The sequence below is a fragment of the Salvelinus fontinalis genome, chromosome 1, assembly GCF_029448725.1.
Source record: "Salvelinus fontinalis isolate EN_2023a chromosome 1, ASM2944872v1, whole genome shotgun sequence".
Classification (NCBI taxonomy): Eukaryota; Metazoa; Chordata; class Actinopteri; order Salmoniformes; family Salmonidae; genus Salvelinus; species Salvelinus fontinalis.
The window spans coordinates 29,304,096-29,323,572 of record NC_074665.1 but is presented as its reverse complement, the minus strand read 5'-3'; the positions used below and the strand labels follow the sequence as shown (position 1 = coordinate 29,323,572).

The window sequence follows — 19,477 nt, the reverse complement described above, 5'->3', positions numbered from 1 at the left end:
AGTTGTACTGAAGCTGTTGGTTATAAATTATAACCCAGCAGGTGATAGTACATCTTGTTAAGATTAATACAACTTGTGTACACACAAGGGCTTTTATATTAAACAGCAGCACATTTTGTCAACTGACCAGTAACCAGCCAGGCACAAAAATAGTGCATGTTAGATAACCTTAGCTAGTAGCTAGCTTATGCACACAGCATCATCACAGGTTAGCGCACAAGATGCTGTTCTGTCCTCCACAACATAACTTAGAATTGACAACGTCAAATTAATGGGTGAAATGACGTATTACAACTGTATCACACACCAATCATACTGGGGTTGTACAGTATGTCTTCTGGTTTTAAGGTGAAGAATTTCATGGCATACAACTGCTGGGGATCTCCATTATTTACATTTGACAAGTCTCGAGGACTGAGGAATAGAGTCCTACTTGTTTCCATATTATTGTTATCAATTAGTACCTGGCAGTGTCCAAAAAAGCCATTGAGCAGTTTCATATTGCAAAATATACATTGTACCAGACATAATCATACTACGAATGTATACTACAAACAGCACCATTGCAGAGAGAAAATGAATACAGTCAAAGACAGTACATTTGAGAAACTCTTTGATATAGTATTGCACGTGACGTCATACCGGAAACTATCGCTTTAAACACCGGACATTTTTTTTTACAGCGTGCTTGCTTTCACTTTCAATGTTTCGATAACGTCCGTTGTTGACAGCAAATACGCGACTATTGCATTTGGAAACGGATACATTACCATTTAAGGAATATAACTTCAAGTCACATTAGATATTCGTGTGATAATATGCAAGAAATGCCGGAATCACAGCCGTCTAAATGTGAGGTGGAGCGGAATCACGAATGCATGATCCTACAACAAAGAATAGAGACTGCTAGCATTGGCAATAATAGAGTAAGACTGTTTTCCCTCAGTACTTCCAAGTAATTTCACAATCTAGCTTGCTCGTTAGTGTGTTTGGTCACATTTGGAAACAGCTTACTACATATGGCGTGTTCATCATAGAGATCCTAAATGATTCTAATACCTATGCTAATAGTGTTCATTCAGTGTCTACTGCAGGTGGCCAGCTTCATATCTGTTAATCCAACACCTCGCTTTTATGATGGACCAATCACACACTTGCGGTCATCTGTCTATGTACTGTACAAAGAGTAATACTAAATGGGATGCCTAGTGATGCCGTCTTCAATGTAATCAATGTAATCTATTCTATTCAGCTAGCCATAGTCGCGTACGCCCGCAGCCTCTAGTGGGCCGCTGACAATAAAACAACAACAACAAAAACATATTTTTTAGGAATTCGATTAGTAATGTAAGCGAACAATTTTTAGGTTGGTAAATTAATCTAACCAGCTATCTAAATGTGTAGTAATCATGGCCGAATACCGAGCGAGCGCACAGGGCACTTGCCTAGAGGCCCTGTCACTTTAATAACTCTACCTACAACTACATCTACACATCACCTCGATGCCGGTGCCCCGGCACATTGACTCTTTCCCGGCACCCGCTGTATTTAGCCTCGATATTGTTATTTACTGCTGCTCTTTAATTATTTTTTTGGGGGGGTTTCTTAAAACTACATTGTTGTTTTAAGGGCTTGTAAGTAAGAATTTCACTGTAAGGTCTACACCTGTTGTATTCGGCGCGTGTGACAAATACAAATTGAATTAATTGATTTTGTTAGTCATTCTCTCGCTCTGCCCAATGGCAAAATGAAAAGCTTTCATCAAACCACACAACTCAAGTTTGAATTCATATCAGTTGTGTCAGTGGCTGTGTTCGAGAGGATCAACCCGTAAGGTATCATTGGTCAATTCTGACTGACTGACCTACAAATAATAATGAGTAGTTATTTGTAGTGTAAGGTGATTTGTAGATCAGTCAGTCGGCAGTGTCGCCTGCACAACTCCAAGTGTGCTTGCTCTAGTTCCTCAACGGCACAGCTAGAAAAGCAACAACAAAAAACGTGTAGTTGAAGACTGTTCTTTGAGTCATAAGTGCATTGAAGTTACTTAGGAACTGTTCACACTTTGGAGAGGTGTGTGGCCATTTGGAAACACCAGTTAGACCTCTCACTCAAACCCTTGTAATTTTTTTGTCTTATGTTGCACCTACGCCTAGTTTTCAGAAAATATTCTTATCATGTTACTGAATGTTTCCAGAGTATTTTGTTATCAGCAAATGCGGCAAAAGTACAGTAAATGTAAAATGCACATAAAATCAATTGTGTAATGTTTGGATTCAGTCTTGTCAGGTGAACTGTTCTGTCATCATAATTTTCCATTTTAATTGCTACTATCGTTATGCATATGCTTTCTATATTTCTTTAAGAAGCATTTCAATGTAGCCCTATCCTTATAGGCCAATTTCCACGAGTGTAAGGGGTTAATAATTAATGATCTGCTTAACGTGGCCTCTTCCACTCTGGTCTTATTTCTGTTGTGGATTGGGTTTCTTTGTGCCAAACCGGCGTGTGTATTAAATACATGGAATTGGATTGTGATGATACAGATTACGTGTAATGAATCCTGCACACAATATGCTTTAAAAAAATATATACGTTTTTTTCAGGAATAACATTTGATGTGTATAACGTTGTTTGGTGGAATATAGTTAAGATTAGAGTAATTGCCCATTATTCTGCACCTTTGGATAGTTGTATTTCCAATTGTGATCATCGCGTTTTAGTGACTGCAAAGAGAATGAATTGATCTACTGGGTTTTGAAAATACAGACTAACTTTCTGTCTTGTCTGCTTGGACTCAGGGTTGCGTTAATCTTTTTGCAGGCAGTCAGGTTCTTTTGACGAATGTATTTATGTTTTGGGAAGGCAACTAATCTACATTTTTTTAAAGGCATTTACTGTTTTGCAAAAGGCCACAGAGATCTGTGTCTTGTGGTCTCTGATTTGAATATCAACATCGTTCCAAAAAATGCTTGAGAAAAACTGTAAAAGGCTCACAAAATAGAAATTCAACTTTTGATGTGCGTGTCTATAGAACCCTTTGGGGAGAGTGTATACGCCAAAGATAGGACTTTGGGGTATAAATATTGTCATGCTGGAGATATAACGAAAATACGAAGCATTATGGATGTTAGATGAAAAAAACTAGCTTTTTGGGGAGACTGAACATATTAGCGAAAGCCTGTGAGTTTGTAAGTCTTAGGGAGTGAACGTTACTTATAATAGGGGTTACATGGAGAAAATCGGACCTCTCTGAAATGAAAATAGATTGCCCTCCCTTAAGCAAAATGTATTTGACCTAAACTCTCCCTGAACGCGTAAAAAAGAAAGAACCTCCCCTATACCCAAAATATTAATCAAAACAAAGTGGATAGCAGATAACATGTCTAGCTGTTCTTCATCCTGTAAGCATTGAATGGTAACCTGGGAATGTTGATAACGCACAGGGCTGCGGGCCTGGAGGTTGTGGGTTCGTAAACCACCGTGGACAGGAGTAGGGTTGGAAAGATCTCCTTTATAGTAAAAGCTTTGCATGAATCTGTCATCGTATTTGCAAGTCCGAGAAAAAAATGGCCTTTTGTATAGATTTTATGCAAATCTCATAATTGTACATATTAGCTGAATCCCTTTTTAATACAACACTAATTCCCGGAATTACAGGCTAAGAATGGACAAAGAGTTAATTTTATCATATTTCTCTAATGCCAAATTAGTGTATCTTGTTTGCAACGAAATTGTCCCTGTTTGCAAATAATTAAATCTGAGACGTCATTAGGAATCTGAGCATGGTACTGTACTTTCAAAAGTTCATAGTGGACTTAACTACGTAGAAATGCTTTAGTTTTAACTGCTGGCTACTCTTCGTTTTTGGCTTAACCCAACAAGAGAAGGTCACAAGTGGTTCCCTAAAAGCTGTCTGGGTTTAAACATCTTCTAAAAGTGAATAGCTTAATACATTGATAGTGACAGTATTAGATTACTTCCCAAGCAAAGTCGGCCTCTGAATGTCAAAGAAACTAAACAATGATATCCTCATATGCATCGGAGTGACGTCTTTCCCGGATATTTTAAAGCGTGTTTCTGGCATAAAGCATTGCGGACCAAAACACTGTTATAGATCACTTTTATATAATTGTATCCTTTTTTTATTTTCTTCTCAATCTTAAGCTAACAAGAGGTAGGCCTGTTCTTTTTTGCCGTTTTCTTCAATAAAAGTTAGGCCTATGGCATACCCTCTCATACCCCCTCGATTTGAGTATTGGTTTTAACTTAACAGCCTACGTCTGTGTCAGTGAAGGGCTATTTAAAGAGTGGGTGGAGGAATTGACCGACAAAAATCTATGGCTATAGCAGCCTATAGCCTAATTTCGTCTGTCAAACAAGTAGCTGTAGCTCTTATTTCTTAAATGGGAAGAAATAGGCTCCAACACAAAGCCCTCTTGTTGTTAGTAAAGACCGTTTTTAAATGAATTATGCCTACTCGAATTTGCCTACTTTCAGCACCATGAGCTGTTCATTTCCAATTGATTGTGCCGCGGCTGCTGCTGCTTCAAGTTTCAGCACAACAATGTAAGTTACTCGAATCTGGCTTATTGTGAGGTCAATAACTCTGAAAAATACATAATGGGGAAGAAACATATTGTTTTTAATAAATTCAAATATAGTAGCAGCAAGCTATCAAAGTTGACCTCTGGTCCTCCTCATCTTCCTGCTCTCTTTCTCAAACTGAACAGAACATAGGATGATAGTGCATTTTTGGGTCTAGGTCTAATCAAATATATTTTCAGAAGAAACCTTTCACTCTCCTCCTGAACTGACATTGTAGCCCTACACAGCACAGCCATTGGTTAAGCAGCTCACACAGACGTTTTTGATCACCAAAAGCAGAGCAGGCTGGGGCTCAGGGTTGGAATATCCATTGCAGTGTGTAATGCAGCCTAGTTTAATTTAAACCATCCCAGCACCAATCTTAGAAATACAACTTTGCTCTGTGCTTCTCTGAGCATGCACTTCGTAGCCTATAGGCTATGGGTCCTTTGATTGAGACCACTCTCTGATACTCCATTGCACCTATAGGCTATCTAGGGGGCGGCATTGGGCATACATCAATATATAGCCTAATAAGCAACTAATTCTAAAACATTTAATCAATGACAAATTACATAACCCTCCCCTGGCCTAGATTAAAAAAAATACTAAACCCTCCCCTTGACTGAAATTGGAAAAGCATGGCCCTCTGCCCTTTTCCTCCAGGTAACCATTCTGTAAACTTTGATAAACCCCTTAGGTTAAAACATGGACAGCCATTTCGAAGGAATGGCCTGGCTAAACACAAAAACAATAATTTAAACTTTTTTGTAATTTCCATTTGTACTTATGTAAATGTGATATTTCAGTTTTGTGTTTTTAATACATTTGCAAAAATGTAAAAAATTTAATAATAATAATAATAACAATGTTTTTGCTTTGTCATGTGTGTGTAGATTGAGGAGGGGGAAAAAACAATATAATCCATTTCAGAATAAGCCTGTAATGTAACAAAATGTTGAAAAAGTCAAAGGGTCTGAATACTTTCTGAATGCACTGTATATGTATGTGTATATACTTTATATAGAAAAGTATGTGTACACCCCTTGAAATTAATGTATTCGACTATTTCAGCCACACCCATTGCTGACAGATGTATACAATCGAGCACACAGCCATGCAATCTCCATACAAACATTGGGAGTAGAATGGCCTTACTGAAGAGCTCAGTGACTTTAAACGTGTCACCATCATAGGAAGCCACCTTTCTAACAAGCCACTTCGTCAAATTTCTGCCCTGCCCCAGTCAACTGTAAGGGCTGTTATTGTGAAGTGGAAATGTCTAGGCGCAACAATGACTCAGCCGCAGAGTGGTAGGCCACACAAGCTCACAGAACGGGACCGCCAAGTGCTGAGGCACGCAGCGTGTACAAATTGTCCTATTTTGCAACACTGACTACCGAGTTCCAAACTGCCTCTGGAAGCAACGTCAGCACAATAACTTTCTTTTGGAGCTACATGAAATGGTTTTCCATGGCCGCGCAAACGCCTAAGATCACCATGCGCAATGCCCAGCGTTGACTGGAGTGGTGTAAAGCTCACCGCCTTTGGACTCTGGAGCATTGGAAATGCCTTCTCTGGTGTGATGAATCACGCTTCACCATCTGGCAGTCCGACGGACAAATATGGATTTGGCAGATGCCAGGAGAACGCTACCTGCCCCAATGTATGGTACCAACTGTAAAGTTTGGTGCAGGAGGAATAATGGTCTGGGGCTGTTTTTCATGGTTCGGGCTAGGGCCCTTCGTTCCAGTGAAGGGAACTCTTAACACTACAGCATACTGTACACTTACATTGTAAACAATTCTGTGCTTCTAACTTTGTGGCAACAGTTTGGGGAAGGCCCTTTCCTGTTTCAGCATGAAAATGCCCCCGTGCACAAGGCGAGGTCCATAAAGAAATAGTTTGTCGAGATTACTGTGGAAGAACTTGACTGGCCTGCACAGAGCCCTGACCTCAACCCCATTGAACACCTTTGGGATAAATTGGAACGCTGTCTGCGAGCCAGGCCTAATCGCCTTACATCAGTGCTTGACCTCATTAAGGCTCTTCTTGCTGATTGGAAGCAAGTTCCCGTAGCAATGTTCCAACATCTAGTGGAATGCCTTCCCAGAAGAGTGGAGGCTGTTGTCACAGCAAAGGGGGGACCAAGTCCATATTAATGCCCATAATTTTGGAATGAGATGTTACACAAGCAGGTGCCACATACTTTTGGCCATGAAGTGTATACAGTGCATTCGGAAAGTATTCAGACCCCTTGACTTTTTCCACATTTTGTTACATTACAGCGTTTTTCTACATCGTAATAAATGGTTTTATTTCCTCATTAATCTACATACAATTCCCCAGAATGACAAAGCAAAAACAGATTTTTAATATATTTTACAAAAATAATACTACAAAAACCGAAATATCACATTTGCATTCACTACCGGTCAAAAGTTTTCAAATACCTACTCATTCAAGGGTTTTTCTTTATTTGACTATTTTCTACATTGTAGAATAATAGTGAAGACATAAAAACTATGAAATAACACATATGGAATCATGTAGTAACCAAAAAAAGTGTTAAACAAACCAACATCTATTTTATATTTGAGATTCTTCAAATAGCCACCCTTTGCCTTGATGACAGCTTTGCACACTCTTGGCATTCTCTCAACCAGCTTCACCTGGAATTCTTTTCCAACAGCCTTGAAGGATTTCCCATATATGTTGAGCACTTGTTGCCTGCTTTTTCGTCACTCTGCGGTCCAACACATCCCAAACCATCTCAATTGGGTTGAGGTTGGGTGATTGTGGAGGCCAGGTCATCTGATGCAGCACTCCATCACTCTCCTTCTTGGTCAAATAGCCCTTACACAGCCTGAAGGTGTGTTGGGTCATTGCCCTGTTGACAAACAAATGAAAGTCCCACTAAGTGCAAACCAGATGGGATGGCGTATCGCTGCAGAATGCTGAGGTAGCCATGCTGGTTAAGTGTGCCTTGAATTCTAAATAAATCACAGACAGTGTCACCAGCAAGGCGCCAGCACACCTCCTCCATGCTTCACGGTGGGTACCACACATGTGGAAATCATCCGTTCACCTACGCTGCATCTCACAAAGACAGGCGGTTGGAACCAAATATATCAAATTTGGGCCAAGCAAGTCTCTTCTTCTCATTGATGTCCTTTAGTAGTGGTTTCTTTGCAGTAATTCAACCAAGAAGGCCTGATTCACGCAGTCTTCTCTGAACAGTTGATGTTGAGATGTGTCAGTTACTTGAACTCTGTGAACCATTTATTTAGGCTGCAATTTCTGAGGTGCAGTTAACTCTAATGAACTTATCCTCTGCAATAGAGGTAACTCTGGGTCTTCCTTTCCTGTGGCGGTCCTCATAAGAACCAGTTTCATCATAGCGCTTGATGCTATTTGCGACTGCACTTGAAGAAACTTTCAAAAGTTCTTGAAATGTTCTGGATTGACTTACTTTCATGTCTTAAAGTAATGATGGACTGTCACTTCTCTTTGATAATTTGAGCTGTTCTTGCCATAATAAGGACTTGGTATTTTTCCAAATAGGGCTATCTTCTGTATACCAAGCCTACCTTGTCACAACACAACTGATTGGCTCAAACACATTAAAAGGAAAGAAATTCCACAAATTAACTTTTAACAAGGCACACCTGTTAATTGAAATGCATTCCAGGTGACTACCTCATGAAGCTGGTTCAGAGAATGCCAAGAGTGTGTGACGCTGTCATCACGGTAAAGGGTGGCTACTTTGAAGAATCTCAAATATAACATATATTTTGATTTGTTTAACACTTTTTTGGTTACTACATGATTCCATATGTGTTCTCATAGTTTTGATGTCTTCACAATTATTCTACAATGTAAAGTATAGTAAAAATAAAGAAAACTTTTGACTGGTACTATTTAGTGGCAAGAAAAAGTGATCTTATATTCATCTAGGTCACAACAATAGACAAACTCAGTCTCCTTAAACTAAAAACACACAAATAATTATACGTGTTCATGTCTTTATTGAACACACCGTGTAAACATTCACAGTGCAGGGTGGGGAAGGTATGTGAACCCTTGGATTTAATAACTGGTTGACCCTTTGGCAGCAATAACCTCAACCAAACATTTTCTGTAGTTGCGGATCAGACCTGCACAACGGTCAGGAGGAATTTTGGCCCATTCCTCATTACAAAACTGTTTCAGTTCAGCAATATTCTTGGGATGTCTGGTGTGAACTGCTCTCTTGAGGTCATGCCACAGCACCTCAATCTGGTTGAGGTCAGGACTCTGACTGGGCCCCTCCAGAAGGTGTATTTCCTTCTGTTGAAGCCATTCTGTTGTTGATTTACTTCTGTGTTTTGGGTCGTTGTCCTGTTGCATCACCAAACTTCTGTTCAGCTTCAATTGGCAGACAGATAGCCTAACATTCTCCTGAATGTCACGTTCCTGACCTGTTTTCTGTTTAGTTTTGTGTGTTAGTTGGTCAGGACGTGAGTTTGGGTGGGCATTCTATGTTGTCTGTTTCTATGTTGGTTTAGGGTTGCCTGGTATGGCTCTCAATTGGAGGCAGGTGTTTGGCGTTCCTCTAATTGAGAGTCATATTTAGGTAGGCGGTTCACAGTGTTTGTTTGTGGGTGGTTGTCTCCTGTGTCCGTGTCAATGTTTGCACCATACGGGACTGTATACGGTTTGTTCATTTCATGTAGTCTGTTCCTGTTCATTTCGTTCGTCACGTTGTATGTAAGTTCGTCGTTCAGGACTGTCTACTTTCGTTTTGTTATTTTGTATCATTTTCAAGTATAGTTCGTTTTGTCTTATTAAATAAATTCATCATGTCATTTCAACGCGCTGCACCTTGGTTCCCTCAATACTCCTCCTTTTCGGATGAAGAGGAGGAGGATTATCGTTACACTGAAAAATGTCTTGATAAACTTGGGAATTAATTTTTCCGTCGATGATAGCAAGCTGTCCAGGCCCTGAGGCCAGACAGGAGTGAGGATTTTGGCTTTCAGTCTGATTGGGACTGGATAGGAAAATAGCCTAGGCTTTGGGATAGGAGAAGATATAATTTCCCCTAATGCTTCTGATTTGTTAACAGACTGTATCTGTGACAGAGATGCACACAACGTAGTGGATTGTGCATAGGCCCATCAATCAAATTGATTTATAAAGCGCATTTTCATCAGCCGATGTCACAAAGTGCTATACAGAAACCCAGCCTAAAACCCCAAACAGCAAGCAATGCAGATGTAGAAGCACGGAGGCTAGGAAAAACTCCCTAGAAAGGCAGGAACCTAGGAAGAAACCTAGAGAGGAACCAGGCTCTGAGGGGTGGCCAGTTCTCTTCTGGCAGTGCCGGGTAGAGATTATAACAGTACATGCCCAAGATGTTCAAACGTTCATAGATGACCAGCAGGGTCAAGTAATAATAATCACAGTGGTTGTAGAGGGTGCAACAGGTCAGCACCTCAGGAGTAAATGTCAGTTGGCTATCAAATTTGTGACTGTCTGAAGAGTCTCACAATGACAGCTCAAATAGTCACGTTCTTTTATAGGCTATACTGTAGGGGTATATTCCTGTAGGGTTTATTAACTGCGTTCGGGGAGAGTGTGCAATCCAGCAGTGACAATTATGCGTGTGCTTTGAATTTTTGGCGACTTTGTGTGAAGTAAATACGCTACGCTAAAGGCGTCCATGCGGCAACCTGCTTGGATAATGCTCCATTTTGTTTTCTGCTATTCTGCCGCTGCGCGTGTTGTGTATTTTGTGGAATTGCATTGTGGCCGACGTTGGTGAACATTTTTGTCATGTGTGTCTCGTCATTACATTTTTCGGGAAATGTGTTGATGTGAATCCGTATAACGCACAATAAATTATTATCCACCGTAAAGATAAAGGATACTGACAATGAAAAGAGAGCAACCGATTTATAGACCATGATGAAAGTTAGCTTGACAGAGAAAGTTTCAAGATGATCTGATGTAAGACGGATGTTACATTGCATGTGACAAAATGGCGCCCAACATGGAGTGGTCTCTCGTGGGGGAATAGGTCAAAGGGGGGTGAATGTTGTGAAACTAGCCTATGTAGTGAAGCTGTGGAGTTAGCCTACGGTACATTCTTACTGTGCCTCGGTTACACTCGCCCCCTCTAAACTCGCTCCATAGCAACCCCAGCCGTTGAGATGTGCCCAACTGCGGATCCGTGTCACGGCAGCAGTGATCTAACTTAGCAGTATTAGCTTCCTCCCTCTCTGAGTACAACTCAGGGTAAACTGTCCGTACCACGTCTTGGACCTGGGGCCCTCTGCCTAGCCAGCACACGTCACCGCCCACCTGACAATATACGAACCAGTTAAGCTATTCAAAAGCAACATTGGAGATATTTCAAGTGGAGTGAGCTTATGGCACTTTCTTACCTCCGTTACACTACAAACATCTTTAAAAACATCTACAAACATCTTTAAAAACATCTACAAACATATTTAAAAACCTCTACAAACATCTTTAAAAACCTCTACAAACATCTTTAAAAACATCTACAAACATATTTAAAAACCTCTACAAACATCTTTAAAAACCTCTACAAACATCTTTAAAAACATCTACAAACAGCGTTAAAAACCTCTATAAACATCTGTAAAAACATCTACAAACATCTTTAGAGTCCAATCTCAGGTGAAGAAGCCTCTTATTCACAAAGCCATCTCCCTATAAGGGACAACTGTTTGGGCAAGGTATTTAATAGCTATGAATCATAATCGCGACCATAATCACAGCGTTCTTCAATTGGTTGTTCAGAACAGCACCGTTTCTGTTGAATCAAATGTTTCACACCAACCATTGTGTCCTGCTGAACGCGGCCCAGGTTTGACACTCTTTTAGAGATATCTGCTGATAATCAGACTGGTGATATCAACTAATATATTTACATATGTGTACACATCGTTATGTTAGAAAATAATTGAATAGAATAATAATTCATTTAATCAATGTCCTTTTGTTGAAGGCTGCTCACTCATTCCCATATTAGTCCATGTAGGCTAACTGCAAACCATATGCCTATTTTTGTTCATCCAGGTAGGAAGTGCTTGAAACAGGCTTGATCCAATGAAAGTCACCACATATGATTGTAGTGTCAGCTTTATTCTGTATTCTCCACCTATAGAAATTGTATCAAAAATGTAAGATTGGAGAAAAAAAAGGATTGCCTTTTTTGAAGCAGTGCGTTGTAGAAATGTTTGTTGTGTACACTAATAAATGCAAGGACCTGTTAAATCCCAGGAACCGGTAAATTATGTAAACTTCATTAATATTCAAATTGAAAATGCATCAACGTAATGTTTTCTGCATCTCTTCAAATATGATGTGGCATATAACAACCCAACTTGCACGGTAAAATGATTGACTAAACACGATTCAATTTGCATATTAATGAGTGCGATGACAGATTATAATATTTGGTCTTTTTTTTCCCTTCAGGGAACGTCTATAATCTCCAGCATTTTATTTTCCTGAAATAGTGAAAAAAACAAATAGATAACTTTAAGAACAATGAAACTTAATTTTAATAAAATGTTCATAAAAGCCTTTGTGGTGACATTTTAGTTTCTGTGTGAGGGGAATTTTTTCTATATAATTAAGCTCACCAATTATTTTTTTAGCCTAGCTTTTGTTGGTACATTGTTAATGTCCGTGTTTTTGAAATGCTGTGATTTATAGTCCTTGCTTCATAAGTGTTTGTCATAGCCTTCTGTGAATGTCTGTCACCATTTTCTGTCAAAGGTGACACATTTAAACGTAGAAGTAGCTTTATGATACACAGAACCTTTAAGGAAAGTATTGCTTTTTAAATGTCAGACTAGCACACGTAAAATCAGTGAAGCTTCACCAATTGTCTATATAAATCCACAAGAACAAGGGGAGTAGCTCAAGGCAGTGGAGAGGAAGGTGCATCATTGCGCATGAAAGGACAGTGAAGGCATGAGACACACAGCTCAAAATGCTCGCCTATTGATCTTGTTTAGGGACAATACAATTATCCTACCTAGACTAGCCTACAACACCACAATGCAATGAAAAATTGCATTATTGTTTTGAAGTGAGTACAAAATTGTACTCAAGGCTTTCAACTGCAGTGAACATGTCATTTGATTAACAGCGCAAAAGCGCTGTGATTTGAATGTTTCATTCCATTTGGGTCAGTTGTGGGGCTACTCTCGACAGTTTATAAGGTCTAGAAAGGCACAGTAGCAGGCCAGTCTGGCTGTATTTGTACTTCTGATGCTAAAATGCGCTGACTGTTGCGGATTATCATTCTCAAGTCTTTCTATAATAATGTGGCCACGTATGCTCCAGGCCCAGTTATTCCGGAAGGCTTAAGACACGCTTTGCCTCCTCTCCAATCCGAGTGCCTATTCCTCACGCACATAGAACCTAACGCTTCATTATAGCCTAAATATTTGTAATTTAACTTTTAAAATGTATTACCTTTTTATGTGTGGCATAAACACAATCACTCGCAATGTTTTAATCGGATTTTGGTCCTTCGAAAGTCTTCTGTAGGCTACCTGCGCACATTCGTCCAGTCCAATGTCATTCCAGCATCCAAACTGTGCACAGGCCATTCAATGAATGGAAAGAGACATCTGTCACAAATCACTAAAAGTTGAATGACATTTAAAGATTGTCATGCCAAGCCTTCGGTACTGGGTACCATGTAGGGAGGGATGTATTTTCTGTTTGTCGAGATTGACATAGGCCTCGTCTATTTGATTGTGGTGGTGAAAACGCAAACCATGATGTTGAAGAGCCCAAAGTTGGTAATCGGAATGCAGTTATGCTTTGCTTATTGGTTTTATGGTGCATTGGCACAGAAACCTGTTGGTGGAAAATGTGTTACATATATTTTATAAATATAGCATCAACATATTGAACAACTGATTTTCCCCCTAGCTGATCATTGTCTGCAGCCGGCTCTGATCGTAGTGTAATGAAACAGGCAGGGAGAGTTAGCTCCTCTGTGGTGGTCGGAGAACCCTCAACCGTCTGGCCCGTAACCCTGCGTGGCATCACTGTGCCACAAAAGCATACTGAAGTGACAAAGTCGATATCCACGTTTATAAACATAATACAGTTATTATTTGTGGTCGTAATCATTAATTAATTCAATGAGGGCGGAAGGTGTGCAATTTCTTTTTACAGCACTACAGGGAGGGTGATGTGATCATATTTGTTACAGTGGGGAGGGGAGGGGGGTGATTTTTATGACACTACCAGTCATTTTCTAACTGTCCCTTATAATGGTAACAGTGGTAATTTGGCTGACCAATAACCGTCATCCAAAATTCCATTACCTTCACAGCCCTAGATTTGTGTGGTCACAAAAGAAGGTGACAGAGCCATAGATGGGAGGTCTTATAAGTGGGATGGGAGGTGTTATAAAAACCTCTTTGTTCTATTGTAGCCATTTAAAGACTGTTTGACGCCACAACCTAGATCACTTCAAAATAAGAGATCTAGGCAACACAGCACAGGAGATGGAAAGTGTCTCTCAAAACCATTCACTCATCAGCCATCGGCGTTTCTCTTTCCTTCACAGACAATGAAGATGGAGATGGACGTATTTAACCCTTCCCACACTACAGAGCTCCAGTTCCTCAGGTCGCGTGTTCGGGAACTGGAGAAAGAGAAGGCCGAAATGGCGGCTGAAAACCAACGGCTACATAACATGCTAGTGAAGGGTGAGGATGAGTGAAATTTACATACACTTAGGTTGGAGTCATTAAAACTTGTTTTTCAACCACTCCACAAATGTCTTGTTAACCAACTATAGTTTTGGCAAGTCAGTTAGGACATCTACTTTGTGCATGTAATTTTTCCAACAATTGTTTACAGACAGATTATTTCACTTATAATTCACTGTATCACAATTCCAGTCGGTCAGAAGTTAAACAGCTTGGAAATTTCCAGAAAATGTCATGGCTTTAGAAGCTTCTGATAGGCTAATTGACATAATTTGAGTCAATTGGCAGTGTATCTGCGGATGTATTTCAAGGCCTACCTTCATACTCAGTGCCTCTTTGCTTGACATCATGGGAAAATCAGAAAAAATCAGCCAAGACCGCAGAAAAAAATTGTAGACCTCTACAAGTCTGGTTCATCCTTGGGAGCAATTTCCAAACGACTGACGGTACCACGTTCATCTGTACAAACAATAGTACGCAAGTATAAACACCATGGGACCAATCAGCCGTCATACTGCCCAGGAAGGAGGCGCGTTCTGTCTCCTAGAGATTAACGTACGTTGGTGCGAAAAGTGCAAATCAATCCCAGAACAACAGCAAAGTACCTTGTGAAGATGCTTGAGGAAACAGGTACAAAAGTATCTATATCCACAGTAAAACGAGTCCTATAGCAACATAACCTGAAAGGCCGCTCAGCAAGGAAGAAGCCACTGCTCCAAAACCTCCATAAAAAAGCCAGACTACGGTTTGCAACTGCACATGGGGACAAAGATCGTACTTCTTGGAGAAATGTCCTCTGGTCTGATGAAACAAAAATAGAACTGTTTGGCCATAATGACCATCGTTATGTTTGGAGGAAAAAGGGGGAGGCTTGGAAGCCGAAGAACACCATCCCAACCGTGAAGCACGGTGGCAGCATCATGTTGTGTGGGTGCTTTGCTACAGGAGGGACTGGTGCACTTCACAAAATAGATGGCATCATGAGGAGAAAATGATGTGGATATATTGAAGCAATATCTCAAGACATCGGTCAGGTAGTTAAAGCTTGGTCGCAAATGGGTCTTCCAAATGGACAATGACCCCAAGCATACTTCCAAAGTTATAGCAAAATGGCTTAAGGACAACAAAGTCAAGGTATTGGAGTGGCCATCACAAAGCCCTGACCTCAATCCTATAGAACATTTATGGTCAGAACTGATCAAGCGTGTGCGAGCAAAGAGACCTGACTCAGTTACACCAGCTCTGTCGGGAGGAATGGGCCGAAATTCACCCAACTTATTGTGGGAATCGTGTGGAAGGCTACCTGAAACGTTTGACTCAAGATAAACAATTTAGAGGCAATGCCAAATACTAATTGAGTGTATGTTAACTTCTGACCCACTGGGAATGTGATGAAAGAAATAAAAGCTGAAATAAATCATTCTCTCTACTATTATTCTGACATTTCACATTCTTAAAATAAAGTGGTGATCCTAACTGACCTAAGACAGGGAATGTTTACTAGGATTAAATGTAAGGAATTGTGAAAAACTGAGTTGAAATGTATTTGGCTAAGGTGTATGTAATCTTCATCTGTAATTGTATAATTCAACTGCTCTGAACTGATCACATTCGCTCATGCATGTTTATTCTTTCTTTGTGGTGTCATCCCCCAGAGATCCCTGGCCTGCTGTCCACCATGTGGCAGACCTTGGGCCAAGCCAACCAGCCCCCCCACCCTGCAGTGTCCCCACAGGCGGTCTCTACGGCAACAGGGAGGGGCGAGAGCTACACGTACACACACCACCACTCCGTGTCAGGACACTTTGGCCAAGGGTTCAGTTCTCCACTCCATCATCAGCCCATGTCCAACCGCTCAGCTATGACTCAGGACAACATGAATGAAAGCATGTCCAACTTTGGACCCGAGATGGCCATCAGTGAGCACAGTGTGGACGGAGACTTGGAGCTGAGTGACATCACAGAGAACGACGACCCCCACAGCTCTCTGTGTGGCTCAGCATCCAACCTACCTGTGATGAGGACATGCTCAGAGACACACTGCGTTAATGGGACTGGCCATGTAAGGAAAAATGCTGTTCATTCCAGATAAAGACAGATTGGTAACGTAGCCACATATCTATCCTCCTCCAATGGTTATGAAGGTCTAAATGTGTTTTTAATTCTGATCACATTTGTCTCTCTCTCCCTATTGGTTGTGCAGGTAAACCAGGTGGAGGTATACCCGGGTTCCGGTGTCTTCTGTGAAATGCGGTCCTGGCATGCAGCCAATCAGACGCAGTCTCCCACGGCGATGGCGCGCACCCTGTTGCTGGGCGTGTTCGACATGGACACCCTGCTTAACAGCAACCTGCGAGGGGGGAGGAGCCGCAGACCAACGTTCCCCAACCACCGCACCGCCCTGGACCCACACAAGCTCAACGCCATCTATAGTACGTGTGTTATTGACACATTCCCTGATCAACAGCCTTACCAACAGCCTTCAACCACCTTTCATTGTAATTGTCTCCCAAGTTCACTTGATCATTCATCGATAAGTGAAAACAACACACTCACTTTCTCGATCATTAGAGAGATATCTAACTGGTACAGTTAAAGTAAAACATGGCTGTTCCTCACTCCTGCGTTGTCCTCCCTCCTCCAACTGTTGTTGTGCTGTCACTCTCTCCCTCCGCAGATGCCACGCTGGCCCGCTTCCCATTGGCCAGGAAGGGGCAAATTGGCACCGGCATCAACTCCAAGCTGTCTGAGATCCGGTTCCGATCCAGGAGAGCCAACCGGGACCCCAGTTATCTATGAAGGACTGTTCCTGCCCAAACGCAAAGTTTTATCCAGTCAACATTTTTGTTCTAGTTTTTTTTGTTTTTTTTAGCACATTAACTGTGTCAGTGTATCAGTGCATGTGCCTGCCGAATGTCTTGCCTATGAATTTTTCCACTTTGGCTTCAGCTAGAGATACTGTGGAAGAGAATGGCAAAATTACTCAAAAGACAGCCTCATGACAGACGAAGGATTCAAGACCAGTGGAAAAAGGTACAAAAGAACTGGCTTTGATGGTTATATCCACCCTCTGTCACCGGCCAACCATTAGCAAACCACACGGGAACAGCCTCCGGGGTATTCTCTCTGACTGATAGAGATGCATAGATCCAGGACTGCCGACCCATGTGTGATCAACCAGTGGAGGAACGGAGGCTTCAGTCACGTCTCACCAGACAGACGCCTCTCTGTCGTTGACCTCTACCCACTTAGACAGAGGAGGCGGGGTGGGGGGGGGGGGGGGGTTTGGAGGGGGTCCAAATGATATTTCTCCATTGATTTCTCTGATCCTAGGCATTAAGCTAACTCCAAAAGCTCCATTACCACTCCATGGTCCCCTCCTTAACCTCTTCTTCCCCCTGAGATAAGCATCATGCCTAATGGACCCCAGGTACTCTGAGCCTCCAGGAGGATGACGGCATGAATTAATTCATCTTAAAGGACTTAAACAGCGTGTGACTCCCCCCAAGTTCACTATCTCCACAGGGCCCACATGAAGAGAATAGGACTGGAGATTTGGCTTGATGCAGATATTACATATTGGAGGAGATGTAACCGTTGGTAATGAGGAACGGTCAAGTTTGTTCTTTTATATCCGGTCATGTCTGACCATTGAATATGGTGCATTAAAAGACTGCAGTTTGTCATTGTCCTTCATATGTTGTGTACCTCTAGTCATCTATGGAAAGATTTGGTATTTACGCATTAACCACTTGCTTAAAAGCTACTTAGGCTGCGTTCACACAGGCAGTCCAATTCTGATCTTTTTTCCATTAATTTTTACCAATCACATCAGATATTTTTCAGAGCTCATCTGATTGGTCAAAAGACTTAATTAGTTAAATAAATATCATTGGGCTGCCTGTCTAAACACAGCCTTAGTTTTGGGCAGATGCATCACATCAAATAGGACATTTACTCCTGAAATAAAATGACACAAAAAGAGGATCATAGGCAGGAATTACAATTAGTCACTTGCCATTGATGAATTGAAATATCCACTGAAGTAGCCATGTGACCATTTTCAGAGACCATTTTCAGATGCATTACTCTTAGGCTCTTTGGCTGTGTATAAACAGGCAGCCCAATTCTGATCTTTTTTTCACTAATTGGTATTTTGACCAATCAGATCTGCTGTGTGATCCTCACAGCTTTTGATCCTCAGGAGCCCCTGAGCTCAATTCAAGTTGAAATTGCATCCATTAATTGAAAATAGCCAATTTATACTTTTCATGAGAACTTTTCAATGAATTCATTTAATATCTCCATCCTAAATCCCTAACCCTAATCCAGTACTGCAGTCCCTCTCCCTAGCCATGTTCCTACTATTCCTTCATCCGAGATTACCTGTAAAGCATCTCATGTCTTTATTCACAGACAACAACACTGGGGATTTAACAGCCCCTCGTGGGCATTTGTCCTGAACCCCATTCCACCCACTGACAGCATGATAACCCCTATCCTGTTTATTGTGGCCTTTTTATTCTGTCTCGATACAAATTCAATAAAGCTGCATTCCATTCAGCTCCAAGATGTGATGTGAACTTCTGATAGTAAAGATAACCTGAGCTGTCTCCAAAATTCATCCTTGCTTCTAAAATGCCACAGAGCGCTATTAAACCAGGCATCGACTCATTTGACCCCTCCTCCTTGGCCCAATTAATAATTTAATGACTTATTTTGTTTTTCTATCTCTCTGTCTGTGCAGCAGCCAGTACTCTCGCCTGGCCTCCCAGTTGGGGAGAGTAGGTGGTTTCAAAAAAGAGACAAAACAATCAACGCGCCCCTGACAGCGTGTCTCGTCTTGGTCCCTGGCTATGAAATCAATATGGGTTTCTGATGTTTTCATTTATCTGCCGAGAAACAAGACGTGTCCACCGGTCAAAGGGCGGCCGCACAGCGAGACGGGAGACATCATCAATAATCCCAGAATGTCAGGGAAAGGTGAAATAATAAGAAGGAGAGGAAATAATGCAGCCCCTCCTGTGAAAGATATAAGGAACAGACAGACCCATACAGTGAGATGTTTACTGGCTAGGTTCTGAGAAGTAGACGGCACTGTATCAGATAGAGACAGGAAGATACACAGTATGAAA

At 41.2% G+C, this 19,477-nt stretch overlaps 1 protein-coding gene across 1 annotated transcript; it reads left to right on the top strand.

Moving 5' to 3' along the window:
- Positions 1 to 648: 648 nt before the first annotated feature.
- On the top strand, positions 649 to 17,602 carry LOC129852707 (uncharacterized). Its single transcript, XM_055918318.1, has 5 exons — positions 649 to 926; positions 14,198 to 14,339; positions 15,998 to 16,404; positions 16,546 to 16,774; positions 17,020 to 17,602. Exons 1-5 carry the CDS (start codon positions 819 to 821, stop codon positions 17,139 to 17,141), a joined length of 1,008 nt encoding a protein of 335 aa, XP_055774293.1. The 5' UTR covers positions 649 to 818; the 3' UTR covers positions 17,142 to 17,602.
- The last annotated feature ends 1,875 nt before the right edge of the window (positions 17,603 to 19,477 follow it).